Genomic DNA, 23,388 nt, shown 5'->3' on the forward strand with positions numbered 1-23,388 from the left:
GCAGTGGGATGGGGACCCCATTAGGGGGGCCCCATGGGAGCTGCCCTGCCCTAGTTTTTGTCCCCATGCACCCCAGGGAGTTCTGCTGTGTTGGTGGGCACATCCCAAGTCCTCCAAGTACATGAGTGGTGGGGAAAGCAACAATGGGAGAAGCTGACACCAGTGGGGAGCAGCCAGGAGGAAAATGGGGCAGGGAAAATGGGGAAGGGACCCCTAACCACTTGCCCAAGTGAAACCCTGGAAGATGGGCAAGAAGGATGGGGGATGGGCAGGGAGGATGGAGGGCCGAGGACCAGGGACAGGTAGCGTTGCCATTCCCAATCCTCTTCCCAGAGACACCGTGTCAGGTTCAAACTGTGATGATGTCCCACTGCAGAGAAGTAAGCTCAGAAATTGCTTCACTTGTTGTTAAATAGACTTTAATTATCTTTGTGCGGGAAGGGGTTAAAGGAAAATAAAATTTCTCCCGAGGATCAGCAGCAGCAGGCCGGGAGGAGCAGCCCAGCTCTCCCCGGCTCTTCCCAGAGGCCATGGCCCTGGCTGGGCTGTCTGCGTGGAAGATGCTCAGGGCACCCATGGTCCCCATGGGCATGCAGGTCCCTAAAGGCACAAGTGTCACTCTGTCCCCTCCCTGTGTGGGTCTACCACCCAGAGCAGCCCAGTTGTGCAAAACCCCCACGTAAAAAAATACCAGTTTTCAGTATCCTAAAAAACTAGAGCTTTGATCAACGTCAGTTCTCCACACCCTTGATTGGAATTCTGGGATGACACCCTGAAGAGCCGCTGGGTTCCACTGCAAGGGGATATTGGCACCAAGAGGGTGACAGGGAACAGCACCTGGTTAGTGTGAGGGGGGATGGATTTTTCAAGCCCCTTTCTTTAGCCCTGGGTGGGCAGAAGGTCCGTCCACAGGGCAGGAGCACCCACCCAACATTGCCCCTGTCCCCAGGGCAGGGCCAGGTGCAGGCTGGGCTCTCAGGCAGGGGGCTCTGCTCTGTCCCTCCTGCCATCCCTGTTGTGAGGGCAGTGTTGAGGTAAGTGCCAGGCTACAGGCTGGGCTCTGCGCTGGCCTCCAGCCGCCGCTGGTACCGCTGCCGCCGCTCGCAGCGCGGGCACGCCGGGACGAGGGCGTGGCAGTCCCGGTGGAAGACGGTTTTGCATTCACTGCACCTGGGAAAAGAAGGAAAAAATGAAACCCACTGTGTTGGTAATGTCAGAACAAAGACTAAACTTCCCCCACTGAACCACGGGACACTTCCCTGTCCTGGTGTGTTTTGAACATTCGCTGAGCAGAGCCCCAGCCCCAGCTCAGGAGGAGCCTTGAGCGCAGGAGCAGCGGCTGCTCGAGTAGAACATCCACCCCAGCACCTTCTCATCCACCCCAGCAGCTCTGAGTGCAGCAGCTGGGCCGGAAGGAGCATGGTGGGCGCTGCCAGTGTGTGAGAGAGATGGGAGTGAGGTTTGAGCTGAGGTTTGTGCCCTGCTCTCCCAGCACCGAGTGCAGTTCGAGGGTGTGACAACACCCCCTGCAAAACGAACCCTGTGACACCGAACTCCGAACATCCACCCTTGTTTCACTGATCCCTTGACACCAATCTCGTGACACCAACCCCTGACACTGATCCCTCATCTCCAACCCCTGTGACAGCATTGCTGTTGGGGACCCTCTGCTTGCCATGGCTGGGGTGGAGACCCCCACCCTGACAGCAGAAGCTGCATGTGGCAGGGAGACTATGGGGACAGTGGAGCTGCAGGGAAGGGACAGGTAGCCAGGAGGGAGCTGCCCTTGAGCAGGTGGCTCCGTGGAGGTGTCAGAGCTCCCTGATCTGGCTCAGCAGCAGCAGCAGGAATGTGACACCCTGCAAAGGACCCCAGCTCAGACAGGGGTTTCACTGCTCAGTTACTAGCAGAAACGTCCCCGTTACAAGGGCTGAGGTCAGTTTTTGGGTTGTGATCCCCCACTCCTCAGTGGCAGTAAAATGTGGCTCAGCCACATGCCAGCGGGGCAGCCAGATTTATCTTCACTGTGCAAATACCTGGTGTACAATCCATGTGTGAACAGCACGAAACACCTTAATTCCCCAAAAGATGTGTGGGACAGAGGCAGAGAACACCCGGCAGTGCCAGGAAAAGGACCACAGCATCTCAGCTGGGGCGAAATCCTGCTCTGGAGAGGAACTGCAAACCCTGAGGGACTCGGGACAGGGAAAGGCTTGTGCATGGACAGGTTGGAGCGGCTGCTCCCCATGCGTGAGGGGATTTGGGAAGCCGGGTTTTACCCGGTGTGGTTCAGAGTGAGAATCGGCATCTCCTGCCTCTGGCTCCCCCTGAGCTGCCGGAGCAGGAGAGGGTCCTGCGCTGGCGGGGCCATTGTTTGAGGCGTTGCAGACACATCCTGCAGCGAGTGCTGGTGTGACCCGGCGGCCCGGGGCGGGCAGAAGGGCAGGAAGCCGTGTTCAGCTCCGCGAGGATGTCGGCTGAGCCGCTTTCCTGCTGCACAACCTCCTCCGTCAGGGTGAGAAAGAAAGACGTCAACAAACTTCAGAGCTCGGCTCCACGGGACACGAGACCTCCGGCCGGCCGCCAGCCAGCTCAGCCCTGCGTGCCAGCATTTTCCAGAGCCCGGCTACTCTTTTTCCAGGGAAAATCGGTCCCCTGGGGATGTTGTTGTCCTCGATAATGAGCTCAGTGCTGTCCCTGTGGCAGGGAGGGGAGCGAGCAGCGTTGCTCCTCCTCCACGGAAATACTCGTAGCCCTGGAACACATGGAGCACCCACGGATCCCGGTATCCGTGGTGTTTTCTGCAGGTTCTGGGTGTTGCTGCTCACTTTTAGGGATTGCCAGGCAAAGTGAGACCACGCAGCCCATGAGCCTGTGAAATCTCTCTGCCAGGATTGTGCTCAATGCCAAATAGGCTAAGACAGCACAAGAGGAAACTGCCTCAAGTTGCCTCAGGGGAGGTTTAGGTTGGATATTATGGAAAATTTCTTCACTGAAACAGCTGTCCAACTCTGTCAGAGGCTGCCCAGGCAAGTGGTGGAGTCACCATCCCTGCAGGGATTTAAAAGCCCTGTGGATGTGGCACCTGAGGACATGGGTCAGTGGCAGCCTTGGCAGTGCTGGGGGAACTGGACTCTGGTCTTAAAGGGCTTTTCTAGCCTGAATGATTCCACAATTCTATGGCATAACCAGGGATATGTGGATCTCTCCACTTACAGTGGAGCAGGCTCCTGAGCTGGAAGGGTTTGACTTCTTCAGCAAACCCTGATGGTGGTAGGGATAAGAGCTCCCCTCTAGCACCATCCCCATCCTGATTCCAACTTCAGTCCAGCTGCTGCACCCTGACCCACAGCTGACCCCACTGCAGGACAGGTCCCTCTGCCTGTGAGGAATGGAAGCTCTGTGGGCAGGGGAAAACCCCAGTGAGAGCCAGTATCACCCCTCTCCTGCTGGGAACATCCTCAGCCTCTCCCAGCACATCCCACAGTGCTGCCCCCCATCTACCTCTGCTCCCAGAGCAGCTGTGGCTGCCCTGGAAGTGTCCTAGGCCAGCTTGGACAGGACTTGGAAGGTGTTCCTGCCCATAGCACTGGATGGACTTTAAGGTCCCTCCAACCCAAACCATTCTCGCATTCTATGAAATCTGTGTCCATGTGTCCGTCCTTCCTTCCGTGGCTGTAGAGGGATGTAGGACAGTCCCACTGCTGCTTCCCCTTCCCTCCTGCAGCCCCTACAAGGGATCAGACCGACCCTGAGTTGGAGAGGCACTGGCCAGGTGAGCAAGACAGGGACATGCAGAACCTTCTCCTCCTCCTCCTCCTCCTCCTCCTCCTCCTTCCAGCCCCTCGGCTGCCCTGGCACCCAGTACCCAGCAGGGCCTTTCCAGGCTGACAGCAAGGTGCTGGTGGCTCTGCATCTTCAGTCTGCAAAGCCACCTCTCTTGGTGACATCTTGGCTCTGTGAGTATGGTGTGCTCCTGCCCCAAACAGCCTGGATTTGGTTTGGAGCACCCTGGAGCTGATGGGTTCCCTGAGGACATGGGCACGAAGATGTGGGCACTGTGAGGATGAGTCCCACAAGGATGTGGGAAGTGCAAGGACGTGGCTCCCACGAGGACATGGGCACCATGAGGATGTGGCTCCCACAAGGACACAGGCCCACAAGGATGTGGCTCCCATGAGGACATGGGCACCACGAGGACGTGGCTCCCACAAGGACACGGGCACCACGAGGATGCAACTCCCACAAGGTTGCAGGCATCATGAGGATGCACAGCCACCTCAGAGCCATTTCCAGTTCCCCACGTGCAATGGAAGTGGGGTCTGTGAACAGAACTCAGGGGCTGGTTGGGGCTCCTGGCATAAGGCAGGCTGTGCCCTTGGGTGTCCTGGCTGCAGTGGGATGGGGCAGAAGTGGCTCACTCACCTGGTGGTAGTGTCGAACTCGAAGGGGAAGATGATGTCGCTGCTGTTGCAGATCTGGCAGATGAAGCCGCGCTGGGTGCACAGGTCGCAGCTGTAGACGTGGTGGGATGCGAACTGCAGCAGCGACTGCAGGAAGGTCTCGAAGGTGCCGTCAGCGATCTGGGGGACACAGGGGTCAGTGCTCCTGAAGCCCGGCCCTGGCGGGGTTTGCTGCGTCACACCCATTCTTTGCGCTGCCCCTGAAGGCAGGGCTGTCCTCCAAAGCAACCCCCAGCCCACAAGCCTGGGGTGCAATGGGACCCTGGACTGCTGAGAGCAGCACCCACAACCTGCCAGGATGGGGCTCCCAGCTGGGGTATCGCTGAAAAACCCAACTGCTGGGAACCTCTTGTTGAAGGAGCAGCACGTGGCATCCGCACAGGCACTGGGGTGTTTGCACCTGGAAAACCCCAATAACTGGGCCAGGGGGCTGTGAGCAATCTGGTCTAGTGGGAGGTGGAACTGGATGGCAGAGGGTGAGTATGGGTGGTCTTTAAGGTTCCTTCCAACCCAAACCATTCTGTGACCATACACAGCTCTCACCTGCCTCAGATCAGCCACGCTGTATTTGTGGGGACACTCCAGGAGGTAATGCCTGTGATCAAGCCTGCAAAGAAGCACAGAGAGGAAGGGGGTAGATGGTCTCCACCACATCTCCAAGAGCTTTGGAGCAAGGAGCAACCTGGATGAAGCAGCCTTTTAAAGTGAATCACTGCAGAGCCCATTTTCACATCCCAAATCCTGCCACTGGAAATCATGTGAAAGCATTTCAAAGGGGGGGAAAAAGAAAATAAATATCTCATCTATTTTGCCAGGTGTTTCCTGTCCAGCCAGAAGCTTCTCGGCCAGGAAGGTGTTTCCTGAGCCACAGCTCATTGTGCTGACCCAGCCAACAGATGGATAACTCCTTAGAGCAGATGATATGGAGGGGAAAACCAGCCTGAGCCTTGGCAGCACCGCTCCCTGCTCCCATGGTGAGTGAGGAGGGGAACCAGGAGGCCACTGGGGTGCCAAGAGAGGGGAATGTCACCCCGGGAGGGACCTCACCGCTTGCTGAGCTCCTTCAGGGCGCCGCTGCGGCACATGATGAGATAATCCCCCAGGAGCTTCAGCTGCTCCCGGCTGCGCAGGATCCGCCCCATCCTCTCCACGTGCTCGTAGAGGCTCTTGTTGACCAGCCTCAGGTCGATCAGCGGCTGGTTTCGGATCTGCGTGAGGAACTTCAGGGCCTGCTTGCACACCTGGGGCACAGAGAGAGGGGACAGGTGGGCACAGATGATGGAGCAGCCCCAGAGCTCGGAGGGAGGTTTGGACCGGGCACTCCCCGCCCAGGGAATGCCCAGATGGACCCTCAGGAAGCAGATGCTGGAGTGTTTCCCTGCTCCCAGCGTGGAGGCAGCACAGGACTCACCCCCCGTTTGGTCAGGTCCCAGTTGTGGATGAGGCGGGAGGGGATCACGGTCTCCTCGTCCCGGTGGCAGCTGTCGCAGTAGTAGAGCCCGGAGAAGGCGCAGAGCTTGGGCCTGGCGAAGGAGAAGCCGATCTGCCGGGAGCAGCCTGCGGGAGCAGGGGGTGAGAGGGAACTGCTGCCCACAGCCTCTGCCCACCACTGCCGGATGGGGGAGAAACTTTTGGCAGCATGGAATTGAGCAATAAAGTTTTGGGAAAGGGTGGAGACCACCTAAAGCACCTGTAGGATGTTCAGTGTGAGGCCTCCAGCCCCCTCCTCACAGATTTAAGCCTATGATGGTTCAACAGCTCCTGCTACACTTTTTCTTCATAAAAAGGAGGCTGAACTATCTGTGAACCCACTTTTATCCATCAAGTGGTTCAATTGTTTGGGGCTTTTTTTTTAGGAAAAGTGAATTCTGGCAATATCCCAGTGGTTTAGGGAAGAACCTAAATCCCACTTGCTGTCCCACCTCCACCAGTAGCTTTGCACTATTTTACCTTCACTCAGCCCTTTTCTTTTCTGCTAATGTCACAGGGTACCAAAACCTCATTTGCAAGGGATGAGATCAGGATGGATTAACCCAAACCCACCTTTATTATAGCAGTAGGGAACCCATCTTGGCTTCCCTACCCCCATCCATTGCACTCTGGAATAGCTGGAGCTCATCCCTCCAAAATATTCATGGAGATCATGTGTTGCTTCCTGAATTCATAAGAAAAACCTTATTGCTCATTATTCTGAGATGGAAGGGAACACATTGGGTGTCAGGCTGGGAGGGGGGTGAAAGCAGGGCAGGCAGATCCCTAACGAAAACCTACACAGAAAAACTGGGAATTTGTCTTTTTGCCTTGTGGCTTCCAGCTGTGGGGAGGTGGAAGATGCAGGACAGAGCCTGGAAGGGAAGGCAGAAACCAATAGACCAGAAAAAAAAATTATAAAAAAAGGAGACAGATGAAAAGAAAAATCCCAACCTGCTGGAAGGTACAAGAAATATAATTGAAGCAGGAGAGAAATCTGAAATTTAATTAACTTAGCAAAGTAAAGAGCAAATTACAGCTCCTGTGGAGGTCAGTGAAGGTGCCACCAGAATCTCCCCGTGTGCCGAGAGGCATCAGGGGAAGGGTAAATGATTGTTTTGCAAAATCAGCCCGTCACACCCATGGCAATCCCTGCTCCCGTGCTGCCTTACTGGAAAAACTGCTCCAGATTGCACTTTCCCCACAGGCTGGGGCCTCAAAATGCCCGGGAAGAGAGTCCTAAGCTTCCTGATCTACCTAAGGTTGCTTCAACCCCAGTTTCCCACTGTCTGTACCAAAAGCATCTTAAATGGAAGCCCAGTAATATCCCAGTTGGACTGGGCTGGGGTGGGATGGGGACTCAGCATGGGGGGCTTACCCTCTGCTCACAGGACACAAAAGGTGCCCCTGACTGGGACATGAAGCCCCACCAAGGAGGTCTTGTGCTGCTGGGATTCCTGGGAAAACAGAGAAGCTGCAGCTGCCTCATCCCTGGGGGTGCCCAAGACCAGCTTGGATGGAGTTTGGAGCACCCTGGGACAGTGGAAGGTGTCCCTGTCCATGGCAGGGGGTGGCACTGAGTGGGCTTTAGGGTCCTTCCAACCATTCCATGGTTCTGTACCTGCACAGATGAAGCTCTGCGAATCCAGGCCCTTCTCCATGGGGATGGCCACCAGGTACTGCAACAAGAAGCCATTTTCCTTCACAATGTTCTTCAGGACCACCTGGGAGTGCCCATCCAAGCTGCCCCCCAGGGTCAGTGCCTCCTCGTTACTCTCCAGATAGGACATGAGCACCTCTCGGACCAGCTCCCGCCACGAGGCTGCCTCCTCTGCGTTCTCAGCCTGCAGCTTCAGCACAGCCTTGGAGGTGATCACCTTGAAGAAGGAGGGTCCTCCCAGGCTGGTGTCTGGAAGGATGTCCTGGATGGTCTCTATGCCATAACTGTTGCTTAAAATTTTGTCATTGTTTCTGATTTTAAAGCACTTCAGAGTTTCTAGAGACAGGGAAAAAATAAATGGGACCCAGGTTTTGTCCACGTCCATGTACAGAACAGCCTCTTTGATCGCATCCAGCTCTGCTTCTGGAGCTGGAGTCCAGTCCAAGCTGTTCCCAGGCACATCACTGTACTGGAGAGCACTGGAATCGCCCTGGACGGGCTGGGCTTCGCCTCCATCCTCAGAATACTCCAGAGTCTCCCAGTCCTCCTCCTCCAGCTGCGGCCGACACTTGCGCAGTGCCTCGCGGATCCTGTCCAGCCAGTCCTCGGCCTCGTCCTGGGAAGGGGCTCGGAGGAAGAGCTTTTTCCCCAGGAAAACCAGCTCGAAGCGGCCGTCCGAGTGGGTCAGCGCCAGGGACTCGCAGCGCAGCAGGGAGTAGGTCTCCACGCAGATCCGCTCCTCGTGGTCCAGGAAGAGCCGCAGCTCCAGCGGGGACAGCTCGCAGGAAAACTCCTTCCAAATCCCCATGGCTCCTCGCCGTTCCAGGCTGCCCAGCTTCAGCAGCCCGCGGAAAGGGTTGGAAAGACCTGGGGAAAGAGATGGCTCCGTTTGAATGAAAGAGGGGAAGCTAGTGGGGAGAGAAAGCCAAGAGGGGCTCAAAGCAAGCACCCAGAGGCGTGGCAGGGGTGGCAGCCAGTGCCGGTACGCGGTGGGCTGGGGCAGGAGCTGACGGGACCTTTGTCTCCATCGCTGTCCACCTGCATTTGGGTTTTTGTCCCCTGCATTTGGGTTTTGAGGCTGGGAACAAGTGGGATAAAGGAAAGGTGTTCCACAGGGTGGACAGACTCTCTCCCACTAAAGTGCTTCCCACCAGAGCTTCCCTTGGCTCAGCAGTGCCTTGGGAAGCTGCTCCACTGCCTTCTGTAGCTCCCAGTGCTGCCATCAGCTCCCACCAGGCTCTCCCCAGACAGCCCATCCCCACCTGGAGCAGCTCTCAAGCACGAGGGCAGCAGGAGGTGGCACGTACCCATCTGTCTGCGGTGCACCACGCTGAAGCCCTTCTGCTCCCGCTCCGGGGACATTTTGGGTTTCCCAGTGTCCGAGGATGGCACTGAGAGCCTCTCCAAGTCCAGAGCACTGATAAGCCCTGGGGCTGGCCCCTCGCTGTCCCCCTCTGGCCCGAAGCCGTTGGTGTCAGCCGTGCTCCTGCTGCTCTCTCCCGGCGAAGGTCTGTAGAAATCATCTTCTGAGATCCAGCTCTTCTGTTAAAAAAGAAAATATTATGAATTATTAAGCTCATCAAACACCCTGTGCCCCTCAAACACGTGCATCCACAGCAACCCCTCCTCAGGGGCTGCTCCTGCACAGCCCAAATCCCAGGCACTGATGTGTGGATTTAATGGAAGGTGTCCCTGCTCATGGCAGGAGGTTGCGAATGAGTTTTAAGGTCCCTTCCTCCCCAAACCATTCCATGACTGTCAGATTTTCTGCTGGCCATTCCCAGGTGCATGGCTCCCCTGCTCCCTCCAATCAGACAATGATCCATGGAACTTTGTCAACAGTTGGAAAATACTAGGATTGTATTCTGGTGGGATAATGAAGTCCAAAATCCATCTGTTCTCTCCCTCTAAAATCACTGTGGAAGGAGAGCACATTCCCTGCAGTGAGCACAGGTCCATGGAGTTTCACTGATGGGGGTGAAATTCCAGCCCTGCCATGGAAGGGCACAAGCTGGAGCAGCAGCACCAGGAAGAACAGAGATGGGGAGAGGCACAGAGATGTCCAGGGTGAAATAGAGACCTACTACTCACAAAAGGATGCTACAGGGGCCTGGGCTGTGCAGGGGAAAAATAAGACAGGGAAAGCACAAGCAGCCTCTGTCTGCATGTGCCAGAAGGGGATGATGAGATCCATGAGCTGAAAAAAATGTGGCTGTAGCTTCTCCAGGAGCTTTTTCTGGCTACATGAATCCCAGAATCATTAAGGGAGAAAAGCCCTTCGAGTCCCACCTGTGCCCAATCACCACCGTGGCAGCCAGACCAGAGCACTGGGTGCTATGTCCAGGCATTCCCTGGACACCTCCAGGGATGGGGACTCCACCACTCCCCTGGGCACCCCCTTCCAATGCCTGGGCACCCCCTTCCAATGCCTGGCCACCCTTTCAGTGAAGACATTCCTCCTGAAAGGAGCAAGGTTCTGGGAAAAGGTCCTTGAGCAAATACCAGGAGGAAAAAACAACCCAGCTCAGTGCCCTGGCACAAGGGAATCAGCATTCCTAGACTGTTCCTGGGCTGCATCCCAACAGGAATGTCCTTTCAGCTCTGCTCTGCAGCCTCCTAAGAGCCTTTTATTTTGAATAACAAATTAAGTGACAGCAGAAGAGCTGTCACCACCCTTCGGGGAGGATCACGGGTGGCAACTCCTGGATTACTCCTGGGGAAGGAATGCAGGTTGCTCCATGAGTCATGGAGAGCAGGGGCAATTTCCTGTTGACACAGTATGTTATACATAGATTAGGTCAAACTGGCTCTGGGCCACGAGGAAGCAGCGGAAATGGGATAAGCGGGAGGGAACTGAGAGGAGCAGAGAGCAAAAGGAGAAATGGTCTGGGGGGTGTGAGGTACATCCTACCCTCACCAGCATGGAAAGGATGGGAACCAGCATGGAAACAATGGGAACCAGGATGGAACAGTCAGTAACAAATTAGACAGAGGACAGGGCTGTTCAAAGAGTTTCCTAAAAGCAGAGGCCAGTGGATGTAGATCAGCTCCCGGTGGCAGCAGGGGAAATCCGCCGCTGCTCAAGACCAACACCCGGGAATACCATCCCACTCTGGGAACAGATGTGCTGCAGGAGGATTTCCCCACTGGGAAACCAGTTTGTTTCCTGTCCAGTCAACCCTTTTCCCTTCTCTTATGTGGACCATAAATGAAGAAAAGTCCCCATGAGAAACTTGACTCTGGGGCTGTTTTATTGCTTGCACACAGCTCGCAGTCAGATTTGTGCAAGAGCTCACGCCTCTCCAGATATCCCTAACAAACCCAAAACTTCCTGCAGCAGCTGCTCCTGGAGAGGAATGACTGACAGGCCAGGCAGGGTTTCAAAAGCTTTGGTGCCTCTTTCACCAGGGAACACAGACTTTGATCCAGTTTCTCCTGAGGCAGCTGCATAGCCACAGCTCAGTGGAGTGGGAATCATCACTGATAACCAAGTGGGAGCAGCATGGAAGATGGGAGTTTGGAGAAATCTATCCATGAAAGTGTCCAAGGCCAGGTTGGATGGGGCTTGGAGCAACCTGGTCTAGCAGAAGATATCCCTGCCCATGGCAGGGGGTGGAACTGGATGAACTTTAAGTCCCTTCCAACCCAAGCCATTCTGGGATTCCCTGATCCTAGAAAAGCAGTGCCTACTGGAGCTGTCCCCAGATTTATTTCCCTTTACCACAGGATACAAACCCAAGGAGATGGGAAGGGAGGGAGCTGTAGCACATACCGGACACGCCAGCAGGGGAGAGAGCAGGTGCTGGGCCGTGGGGCTGCGGACAGCCTGGCTCCCCTCGCTGCCACTGCTGTTTGCTCTGCCCGGGCTGTGCCAAGGGGCCGGAGCTCTGGAGGTGCTGCCGGCATCTCCGTCCCCATGGCCGGGGGGCGCGGGGGCTCCTGTCCCAGCAGAAATGTCCCTGCTGGGGGGAGGCTCCTGCTGTGCTCCGTGGGACGGTGCCGGGCGGGCAGGTGATGCCGGGGGGCCTGGGGGTGGCTGGGGGGAGCAGCCCAGCATGCTGGGGAGCAGCCGTCCCTCCGGGGCGTCTGGGCTTGGCCTGGCCTTGCTGAACTCGGACAAAACCCTTGAAATGAAAAAGTGATCGGTTTGAAGGCAGCTCAATAACCAAAACCCCTGCCCCATTATTTCAAGTTGTAACCATGTAAAAAAGGTTCAGTTGTCACTGCTGGCCTCTGTGGGATGGCAGCACGGTGCAGCTGGAAAAATCCAGTGATGCCAACAGAGAAATGTGAGATTTGTGCCCCACAGAGCAGCACCAGCCCCATGGCATGGAGCAGGACTCTGCCTGTGAAGGGAGCATTTTCCAATTACACCCATGAATGGGGTTTAAGTTGGTGGATGGAGGGACAGCACTGGGTGCTCCCCACAGCCCCAGCCCCATGTACAGCTCCTGGACATAAATCCAGCCTTGGATCATATGCCAAATTCCAACTGTTTTCATTAATGAGCAATTAACAGTGGAGCCTGGCCAGAGGATTGGCTGTTCCCATGGTCCCACTCCACTGCCAGCCCCAGAATTAAACCAGCCCAAGATAAAAACTCAAAGGAGCATCTCCATCACGAGTTTAATCTAATCAAGGCAGGTTCTTCCAGGATCACTGGAAGATGCAAAATCCTGTAAGTAGGGAATGTTGCTCTTATAGATGGGGAAGCACAGTCTGCAGCTCCAACTCTTTCCTGAAGACTGGGAAGAGGCATCACCCTGAGGCTTAGCTCCCTCAGAGTCACACTCTAAAGGTGACAGGCAAAATATTTACAGATTACTCAGAGCTTATATAACCCTGGAAATCTTTGTGCTGGATGCTTGGCAGGGATAAATCACAGGGATGACAAACCAACAGCCTCCCTCTCTCTGAATGATTTGCCGAAGTTGCAAATTATAACCCTTCCCTATGACCAAACTCATTTCTTTCCCCCTGTGGAAAGCCCTGGAGCATCCCCCAGTGTACACCAGGAAGATGTGATGTCAATTCCTGAAACCAGAGAGCAGCATTTTTCTGATGTTTCTGCCCTGGTAAAGAGGACACACACACACTTCAGAGGCTATGAGCTCATCTGCAGTGGCAGCAGGGTCTCAACAAGCCGTGTGGAGCAGTTCGTGCAAAGAACAAAAGCTCCTTCCAGAAGGGAAAAAGAGCTTGTTAAAGGCAAACAGGGAGAAAGATTTCCTGCCTGTAAAGAGAAAATAACAAGAGCCTAGAGAGGGTCAAAAATCCCTTTGGAGAGGAGATGTGGGGAGAAACTCACTCCTGCAGGGACCTGTCCAGCTCCTCGGCAGTGGCCGTGCCCAGGTCGGAGTCGCAGGACAGCGGCTCCTCGCCGCGCTCGGGGCTGCGGGCGCACGGCGCTGGGGGGAGGCTGTCGGAGCCCAGGCTGGACGAGAGCTGGGACGAGCTCGTGGTGTTCAGGCTCAGCGAGGATGACGTCAGCTTGATCTTGCTGCTGGCTTTGCCGATGGGCAGGACAGGGGCTTGGATCTCGATCTCATCCGACCCCGAGGACTGGGAGATGGAGCCCAGCGATGCTTTCCTGCGGGGTTCAGAGGATGTGAGGGGCTCCAGCAGCTCAGACACGGGACAGAGACCCGACAGGGACAGCGGGGTGATGGTCCACTCGTTCAGAACTGCTGACTTATAGGAGAGCTCGAAGGTTAAGGACGATAAACCCTGCAAGTAGCAGAGGAGAAACTCGCACTCCTCAGCGTCCAGGAGCACAGCTGGGGCTTGGTAGTAGTCGTGAAGCCGGGCCCGGTCCTGCAGCAGCAGCTTCAGGTAACACTCCATGAGGCCATCGTTGAGCGCCAGCCGCAGCCAGGCCCGGCAGCGCCCCACGTCCGTGTTGATAAACATCAGCTGTTCCAGCTCCGAGACAATATTCCTGGGAAAGGGGGAAAAAGAACAGAATGGGAGTGAGTGGCTCTGTTTTGGTCCATAGTGGGGTGCAGGAGGGCCTTCATCAGACACTGCCCAACCTGCTCTGCTACAGGGAGTTCAGGAGTTGGGATAAAACCGGCTGTGGAAAATCTCTCTCCTTCATGGAAAGTGTGGTTTTCCATGGAGGGAGATGGCTCCTGAATGGCCCAGACTAAATGCTGGTAAGGACCCCAGGCAGCCCTGCGATGCCTCTGGCCGACCATCCTCTCTCTCACTGGAGGCATCTCCCACCCAGTGCACCCATGCTTGCACTGAATGATGCAGAGAATTCCTGCTGTCCTTGTGTATTTGTGGGGTTTGTGCTGGCTGGATCCTTCTTGGTGACAACCATGTGTCTAAATTCTCACTTCAAACTTAAAAGCAGTCAAAACACAGTGAAAAGTGTTTTGGCAGCCCCAAAAAAGCAACCTGGCTGGGGTTGAGCTCAAGTAATCCCAGACTCCTGGATTCAGCTCTTCTTCCCTAAAATCCAACAGCGACACCATGCTCCCTGATCCTCCCTGCTCCCAGCTCATCACACACCTCAAAAACCAGAGCAAAGGTTTTGTAAGATTTCTTTTCTAATCTGTCTCTCAAGACAGAAGAAAAAACCTTCAAAGGGCACAAAAATATCCCCCATAGCATGTGAAAGAGTTATTTTAATCTGCTCTTTCATAATTCAGGAGTCAGTGATGGAGCTGGATGAGGCTTTCAGAACAATTTGTGTGTGGGCTGTTATTTACTGTGTGTGAACTTGACTTAGGGAGTGGCTTAGAAAACCCCAGTAAACAGTGATCACTCAGGAGAGACCTCCTTAAAGGCTGGCTGGGACATGGGGAAACAGGGCCAACCAGTTCCAGCAGATCCAGGCCAGGAGAGAGCCCAGATCCCTGTACTGTTCACAAGCAGCCGTTGCTGGAGACCAGTGGGTCTGGAGCAGTGGGTCTCCAGCCGTTGCTGGAGACCAGTGGTCACTGGGGTTCCACTGGGCCCAGAAATCCAGCCTGGCACTCAGAAATAAATAAGAAAGGGGTGTGCCTTCAGTTTCAATCCTCAACTTTTTGGGGACATCAGCTCACCCCCAGCACACCCTGAGCAGGGATGTGGGGACTCAGCCCCTCATGGCATTGCAGGGGCTTCACTGCTACTTCCATCTCCGAGGGTCCTGGGCAGGGACCCCAAAGCCCCGTGAGAGCATGCTTCCCTGCAGCTGAGGGGACTGAGCACACAGATGGGGTAGAGACATATTTGTCCATCGAGCCATCCTCCTCATTCCCTGAATCTGACAGCACCAAAAGAAGGGACAAACCTGAGCACGTGAATCCCTGCCAGCAGCAAGAGCCACTCACCGATGCGTGATGCTCTTCAGCAGGCCCCAAAAGACTGGCTGGGGAAGGGGGCCCCGACCTCCTGATTTCTTCCCTTTCCCCCCACTCTCTGCCTTGATGTGCTTTGCCTTCAGCCCGTGCACAAACACAGCTTCCAGGGCACTGCAGAGCGTGTTGGCATTGCCGTCATCGCTGGTGACCACGGCATCCGAACTCACGTACTGCTTCTGCAGAGCCTTGATGGCATTCACCAGTTGCTTCTTGATCAGCTGCAAGACAGGAGGTGCAGGTTTAGATTATAAAAGTGAAAATATCAGGAAGGATTTAATGTAAAAGAGCTCAAAAACAGTGAGGCTTATCCACAGTGAAGCACCACGTGACTCCTGCCTCATCCTCACTCTTTGGAGCGGCTGAACTGGTCAAGCTGGGGACTAACACTCCTGTCATCTAGCTTATTTTGTTAAAAAAAATAATAATATATGCAATTTTAGCTGATGTTTCAGAACTGGGTTTGCCTTTAGAATGTGTGGTGCTTCCTCTGCAGACAAGAAATGGCTTAAGGGGATGGGGAAAAAGGAATTGGTTCTTTCCAGGCGCTCTCTGGGGGGAAACACGAGGAGTAAGTGTGGGTTAGAAAGGAGAAACTCAGAGGAAGGAATGGATCCCCTGAACTCGTGCAGGTCAGCCCAAGCAGCATGTGACATGTGACACGGGGCCCGCCAGCAGAAATCAAAGCCATCGACCTCACTGGCTGTGCTGGGTAAACACTCAGGGGACGGGCCCCAGAACAGTGGGGTTTGGAAGGACATCAGGGTTCAGTGCTGCCCTCAGAGAGACTCAGTGGGTTCTGGGATGTGGGAATTTTGCCTTCCAGCAGCTTTACTTCCTCTTCCACCAGTCAAAAGCAGCAGGTTTGGTGAATTTAACAATTTCATGCCAGTGGAGATTTTCCCTAAAGCAACTGAGCTTGGATATCTTGACCAATCATATTTGAAATCAAGGTTGTGTTTCCCAGCAAGCACTTAGAAAACACCACAAATTCCTCCTCAAATTCCAACCAAACAATCCATGTTTCAGCACCATGCAGCATTCCCAGCAAATGCTGAATGTTCCCTGAGCGGGGCTCTGCAGATTTTGACTCCAGCCTGGGTTGGCTGTACAAACCCATATTAAATTTCCAGCCTGGGATATTTTTTTCAGCATCTAAATAAGATTCCCAGCAGCTGTAGCTCAAGGACAACAGCCAGGGGAGTGTGTCCCTTATTTAGGGTGCTGTTTTCCAGCTTTTTTCAGCTTTTTCAGCTGCCTCCACCTGCTGGTCCATGGAAGGAGCACTGAGGGCTGAGAAGAATAAAGAGTGCAGATGATTTTATCAGTCACACATGGATTCATCCATGGGAGGAATAAAATACTTGGGTTTAACTGTTGATGTTGGACTTTGGATTCATCCTAATCTCAGATGGCAGTACCCACAAGTCCTACCTCTCCCCAGCAGTGCCTGGAGTTGCACTGGGAGCTGTCTGGAGAGCACTGAGGGCTCTGGCTCACCTGGATGGCTTCCTTGGGGTCCTCAGGGTGGCTGGAATGCATCTCTGCTGCTGCCGCTCCCCACGCTGCCTTCACATGTCACCTGTGGGACAAGGAGGGCATGGCTGAGCACCCAGGGGTTCCACCCCACTCATCTGCCAGGGCAAGGGCTCCTGGTGCCACCCACAAGGGATGGTTCCTGCCCTGAGGCATTCTGCAGGTGCTCATGGCCAGGACACTGCGGGATCTGAGCTGGGAGTGACTGACATGGAAAGGTACTGTGATTCCAGGGACAATGCCTGGGGATGCTTCTCAGGGACCAGGAGAGTTTCAGGCACAATAGAGCATGGCCAAGAGACCAGGAGAGAGTAATGAACCCCTGTGAGGGGCCCTCAGGCAGGTCTGGCCAGCAGTGCCACAGGCACGGTCAGGGACTGCTCCCCTTGTCCCTGTGTCACCTGGAATGCCTAAACCTGGAAAAGGCACCCAAAATCCAAGTGGGAGTGGCATTAGGTGGCCTGGACAAGGGGTGCCACCCCCCAGCAGAGCCTGGGGAAAAAGTGACAGCAGTTCAGCTCTCTGTCACATGCCAGAGGAGTCATACTGCTCCAAACCCAGCTGGGACAGACCTATCAGCACAGAGCTATCTGGGGAGATGGGAAAGAATCATGGAATGCCAGGATGGTTTGGGTTGGAAAGGACCTTAAAGACCACTCAGTTTCACCCCCTGCCATGGGCAGGGACACCTTCCACTGTCCCAGGTTGCTCCAAACCCCATCCAGCCTGGTCTTGGACACTCCCAGGGATCCAGAAGCAGCCACAGATGCTCTGGGCATCCTGTGCCAGGGCCTCTCCACCCTCACAGGAGGACTTCCTTGCCAATATCCAGTCTGAATCTCCATTTCTAGTTTAAACCCATTCTCCCTTGTCCTGTCACTGCCCATGTAATGTCCCTCTCCACATTTTCTAAAAGCCCCTCTAAGTACTGGAAGGCTTCAGGTTCTCCATGAGGCAGATGAACTCCAGCATCTCCCCATGCTGGGGGGTGCCAGGGCTGCTCTGCTGCTTTGGGAGACAGAGAAAAAAACAGTGCCCTCCTCTTATGGAAAACCCCGCAAAGACCTGATCTGAACAGTCTGGGCAGCCTGGCCAGGTCACCTGCCACTGCAGGGACAACAAGGGACTTTTGACTTCTGACTCTTGGCTTCCTGCCCTGCTCCTCCCTCGGGGCCATCTATGAAATACAGCTGTGCCTGAAGCCTCTGAGCAGAACACATGGTGTCAGGATGACACCCATGGCACAGCTGGGTCCCTCTGCAAACACAGCTGGGTCCCTCTGCAAACACAGCTGGGCCTGGCATGAAGAGGGGTCCGAGAGCTGCTCCAGGACCTGTGACTGCTCACAGCTTCCTAACTATATGAGAGGCTGGAGAAGGAATTTATTTATAGAATCCTAGAATGGTTTGGGCTGGAAGAGACCTTAAGGACCAGCAAGTCCCACCCCCTGCCACGGCAGGGACACCTTCCACTGTCCCAGGCTGCTGCAAGCCCCGTCCAACCTGGCCTTGGACACTTCCAGGTATCCAGAGGCAGCCACAGCTTCTCTGGACACCCTGTGCCAGGGCCTCCCCACCCACACAGGGAGGAATTCCTTCCCAGTATCCCATCTAATCCTCTCCTCTGTCAGTGTGACACCATTTCACCGTGTCCTATCAAACTATTCCCTTAAGCTGGAATCACTTGCCATCCAAATTGAGAAGGAGAGCCCAGCTGTTGGCCACAGGGTTGGATCTGCCTCTGGCAGACAACAGGCTTGGAATGGCATTGATGTGTCAGATTTTATTTCCAAGCCAACACAAAATCCCCAGAGCTTTCTCAGAGCAGAGCTGACAGCATCAACCTGCCCCTCTCCTGCCAGGCCTGGGCAGAACCATGGTCTGCTGAGCAGCTCCTCCATGATCACAGCCAGTCCCAAAGGCAGCAGTGTCCAAATTAGGAGCAGTTTAAACCCAGAGAGGCCCAAATCTGCAGTGGCCTAAACCCAGAGTAGCTCAAGTCTGGAGCATCCCAAATTCAGACATCCCAGACCTGTCAACACCCCAGACCCAGAGCATCCTGTGCAGTACCACAGCAGCTGGCCCTGCTGAGAGCAGTAGGACAAGAACTCCTTGGGGTCAAACCCAGGACAGATCCTCAATGTTTCCAGGGTTCACAGACGATTTCAGAGAAAACAAAACTGGTTTTGCTGTGGCTTGTCATAAGATTTCCTCTCCTTGTGTTGCAAGGAGAAAGAAATGGGGGAGCACAGGAAAGTTAACCACTGGCTCAGGGGCTGCTGGGGGGTTGGGGAAGTGAGGGGCCCCTGAAGTGGCAGCAGTGGTTGACAAGGACCGCAGGGAGCCACCCCCATCTCTGCCTTCCATCTGGGAGCCTCCAGCTCCTCAGGGCTGGACAACCTCTGCCCCTTTCCCCACCACCTCCTGCTACACCCTGACGACAAGAGGCACATCCTACCCGGACAATGAAGGTGGGAGACCCAAGGATGGGAGAGTCAAGAGTGGGAAATCCAAGAGTGAGAGGAGACCCAGGTGTGGGAGAAGACTCCAGGGTGAGAGACGCGAGGGAGATCTGAGGGTGAGACCCGAGGGTGGGAGACTTGAGGAGGGGCACAGGGTGGCATTTCTCACACCCAGGGAGGCAGCACAGGTGTTCCAGCTCCAGGACCATCCCGGAGTCCTGAGCTGGTCACAGGGAAAGGGGTGACAGCAGAGGTTTTTCAAAGACTTAATCTAAGTTTTACAAAGACCTTGTCTAAGTTTTACAAAGTGAGAGATATACCCCCAAAATACTCTCCTTTGCCAGCATCACCTCTTCCATGAGGAGATGAGAGCCTGCAGGAGGCGAGAGCTGAGGAGGACAACCCACCACCTTCACCATGGGACTCTCCACTCCCACCACGACCAGTCCAACCAGTTTATTCCAGCACCACGAATCCACATGGCACCACTTCTGTGGGACAGCATTTTCCTGAATAACAAGTGCAAGGAAGCAGCTCTGAGGAGGATTTCACCAAACAAAATCTTAGGTGAAACACAGGGGAATTGGAACAGACCACTGGGTCTAGAAAGACCTAGAGGGCTCTGGAGCACTTCCAGGCAGATCCTGGAAAGGCCACGGCTGTTCCTTGTGATCTTGGAAGAGATGGAATGGATGTGAAAACACAGAGACAAGCACAGCTACAGCAGAGAAAACCCAAGTTTCCCAGCAGTCACCACCCCGGGGACTCCTGGGTGAAACAGGGAAAAGCAAACAGGTGAGGAACAACCCCAGGCACAGAGTCTGACCTACCCAGGAGAAGAGTCATGGTGCAAGGGCAGAGCTGCTGATTTCCCAAACTGCTGCAAACCAGCCAGATTCTTTGGGAACAGCTGGAATCAAGGTTCATACCAGCAGAGCAGAGCCTCTGTCCCAGAGCTTGGCTCCTCGGTCTCCCAAGAAGCGACGCTCTGCAAGTTATAAATAGACAGGTCACTGCCTGTGCTCTGGGATGGAAAACAACAGCCCACGACGGCAGCGTGAGGGTGACTCAAACCTGGACACAGAGCCAGTCATTTTCCAAGCACGAGTACTGTGCCAGTCACCCTCTGCCCTGGGGACACGGGGGCTCTGATGGCCAGTGGATCCAAGGGCTGCTGTGGGGACAGCCCTCTCCTCCAACACAGCTCCTGCTTTCCACCCAGAGCTGAGCGCAAGCTGGGCCCAGAGACAGCCCAGGAGCAGGAAAGCCAGTGGCATGGCATGGGCATTGGCTGGTTGGAGGATAAAACCCCTGGGAACAGCTCAGCAAGGCCTGGGACATGACAGAGCCCCAGCAGGACCCTCATGGTCTGGCTTTGGCTCCTTCCCTGTGCCCAGCGTGATGGAGCAGTGTTGTGATTCCCACAGCAGGAACACAGGCACGGAGTGAGGAATGGGACCATCATGCCACCCTTGTCCCTATTTATCACAGCTGACAAACCTGGTGGTGGCTGGAGAAGTGTCACCTCCAATGCACCTGTCCAGCTTCTGCCCTGCAGGGCCCAGGAGCAGCCGGGGGAGGAAGAGCAGCCACTGAGCTCCCAGCCTGGGCGGTGAGACTGTGCTTCCCCAACACTCCAAACTGGGAATTTCCTTCAGCTTAACACTTGCTCCTGCACCAGGCTACAATTTGCCAGAGCCACAGGGAGAGCTGCGGTTGGTTTTCCGTGGTACTGCAGCCACTGGAGCCACCATGCACGGGCCAAGCAGGTTGTGAAAGCCCCAGCGTGTTGAGGCAAGATGTTCCCAGGTTTCTATTCCCAGTTTTTGTGTTGCTTTGGATTGCCAGCGCTGGAGTTTCCCTGTGGATGTTCCTGGTGCCATCCGGCTGGGTGGGCAGCTCGCATCCCCCAGCAGGGGACGGTGGTCGCTGTGAGGAAGGCAGAGAGGAAAGGGCCTTTTAATCTCTGCGTTTTAGACGAGATCTTGTTTGCAACTGCTCATTTGATGTGAGAAAACGTGATATATTGAGGATGCAACACATGATAAATCAGGGAAAGCTGTAAGGATCCAACAGGTGCTGGGATCTCTGGCTAGTGGGAGGAACGGGCCGAGAGATCTGGGGTGTCAGCGCTTGTGGGGGGGAATTGAGGACCAGACACCGACCCCCAGTGGGGCCCCTTGGAAAGGCACATCTGACCCGCTGTCCCCCCATGGGGGACACGGAGAGAAGGAACGAGAAGCCGAGGCTGCTGGCTGCGCAGCGCAGCCCAGGCGTGCGGGGCCTGGTACGGGCGGCTGAGGGGGCATCCGGGCGGCTGGGGAGGGATCAGGGCCTGACCAGCCGTGCGGAGCTGGGGGAACAGCGATCGCTTGCAACACCCTGCACCCCCTGCCAGACCCCACGGCCCGCACCGCGGCCCACGCCAGCGCCCCGCGCCCCAGGGGCGCCCAGCACCCTGCACCGCTCCACAAACCCCGTCACTCTGCATCCCCAGCGCCCCGCACTCTACGGCCCTCATCCCCGGGCACCCCTTGCCAGCACCGCACCCCACAGACCGCGCTCAGCCCGCACCTCCTGTCAGGCCCCACCGCTCACCGGCTCCGGCCGGGAAACCCGGAAGTGCCAGAAGGGCGCACGCCCGCCCATCGTGACGTCATTACGCGGGGGCGGCATCTATAGCTCCAGGCCACGCCCCGCGGGCACTACCGCGTGCGGGAACCCGGACACACAGCTGGACACACGGACACACAGCTGGACACATGGACACACACCTGGATACACACCTGGACACAGCTGGACACATGGACACACAGCTGGACACACGGACACACAGCTGGACACATGGACACACACCTGGATACACACCTGGACACAGCTGGACACAGGGACACACAGCTGGACACACACCTGGACATAGCTGGACACATGGACACACACCTGGATACACACCTGGACACAGCTGGACACATGGACACACACCTGGATACACACCTGGACACAGCTGGACACATGGACACACACCTGAATACACACCTGGACACAGCTGGACACATGGACACACAGCTGGACACACACCTGGACATAGCTGGACACATGGACACACACCTGGATACACACCTGGACACAGCTGGACACATGGACACACAGCTGGACACACACCTGGACATAGCTGGACACATGGACACACACCTGGATACACACCTGGACACAGCTGGACACATGGACACACACCTGAATGCACACCTGGACACAGCTGGACACATGGACACACACCAGGACACACACCTGGACATAGCTGGACACATGGACACACACCTGGATACACACATGGACACAGCTGGACACACACCTGGACACAACTGGACACATGGACACACACCTGGATACACACCTGGACACAGCTGGACACATGGACACACAGCTGGATACACACCTGGACACAGCTGGACACATGGACACACACCAGGACACACACCTGGACATAGCTGGACACATGGACACACACCTGGATACACACATGGACACAGCTGGACACACACCTGGACACAACTGGACACATGGACACACACGAGGACACACACCTGGACGTAGCTGGACGCATGGACATCCATCCATGTGGACACACATGGACAGACATTTGGACACATCTGGACCCTGTCACGTGTGCAGGGTGCCTGCACGATGTCGTGGCCCCGGGAAGGCTGTGGCTCCAGAGGCTGGGCTGCAGTGATTGCTTGGGACACCTGGGGCTTCCTGGATCCTCCCTGTCCCAGTCCCCATGGGGACTTTGGGGTGTCCTAAGCATGGCACCCACCAGCAGCATCCTCCTCTGCAGAGAGTGGTCATGGAGTCCAGATCTTGGGGTGCTGGATGCAGGGCAGGGCCCAGGCAGGAGCACCTTGTCTTTGGGTAGCAGCATTTCCTTAGGCTTCTTCCATCTGGAATGACAGCAAGTAAACAACATCTGGGGAAATAAAGGCAAGGAAATAACTGTGAAGGAAATTCAAGGAAATAGTCAAGGAAACAGTAGTAAGGAAAAAGCCAAGAATATTGCCTGCAAGGAAGTATTATCCAAGGAAATAAGGGCAAGTAAATGACAAGGAAACAACAGCTAAAGAACTGGTGTCCAAGGAAATATCCTGGGATATAGCCACCAAAGTAGCAGCCTCCAAGGAAAGCCTTGGCAGTTCCTACACCAGAACAAGAGCTGAAGAAGAAGTGCAGGCATTGGCTGTACTAAAAGTACAGCCAGGCCCTTGATTCCCAGGACAATGAGTCCTTGGCTGAACTGGGCAACGCAGGGTACTGTGATGTGGAGGGAGAGATTTTGCTATTCCCTTCAACTGACTGGGAAACCACTGGGTGTGAATTAAGTGTCTGTAAACAGGCAGAGCCTGGAAAGCACAGTGCAAAGAAAGGATTTGGAGAGGTGAGGAAGAGTGGGAA

General features: G+C 55.3%; 1 protein-coding gene across 4 annotated transcripts; it reads right to left on the reverse strand.

Annotated features, from left to right (window-relative positions):
* Window positions 1-397: 397 nt before the first annotated feature.
* Window positions 398-21,575, reverse strand: PLEKHM1 (pleckstrin homology and RUN domain containing M1). 4 transcript variants are annotated; one of them, XM_053965190.1, is made up of 14 exons: window positions 21,538-21,575; window positions 20,440-20,868; window positions 19,770-19,927; window positions 16,443-16,524; window positions 14,916-15,163; window positions 12,902-13,531; window positions 11,366-11,717; window positions 8,901-9,132; window positions 7,555-8,460; window positions 5,875-6,020; window positions 5,511-5,704; window positions 5,007-5,070; window positions 4,426-4,583; window positions 398-1,170 (listed from the first exon to the last, which is right to left on the reverse strand). In XM_053965190.1, the coding sequence occupies exons 4-14, from the start codon at window positions 16,482-16,484 to the stop codon at window positions 1,047-1,049; spliced, it is 3,096 nt and encodes a 1,031-aa protein (XP_053821165.1). In that variant the 5' UTR covers window positions 16,485-16,524; window positions 19,770-19,927; window positions 20,440-20,868; window positions 21,538-21,575; the 3' UTR covers window positions 398-1,046. The 4 variants fall into 4 exon arrangements, with proteins under 4 accessions (XP_053821165.1, XP_053821162.1, XP_053821163.1 ...); XM_053965187.1 differs by having other exon boundaries at window positions 8,901-9,135; XM_053965188.1 differs by having other exon boundaries at window positions 8,901-9,135; window positions 21,514-21,550.
* Between the last annotated feature and the right edge of the window lie 1,813 nt (window positions 21,576-23,388).

This window comes from Vidua chalybeata, chromosome 26 (genome assembly GCF_026979565.1).
Source record: "Vidua chalybeata isolate OUT-0048 chromosome 26, bVidCha1 merged haplotype, whole genome shotgun sequence".
Lineage (NCBI taxonomy): Eukaryota > Metazoa > Chordata > Aves > Passeriformes > Viduidae > Vidua > Vidua chalybeata.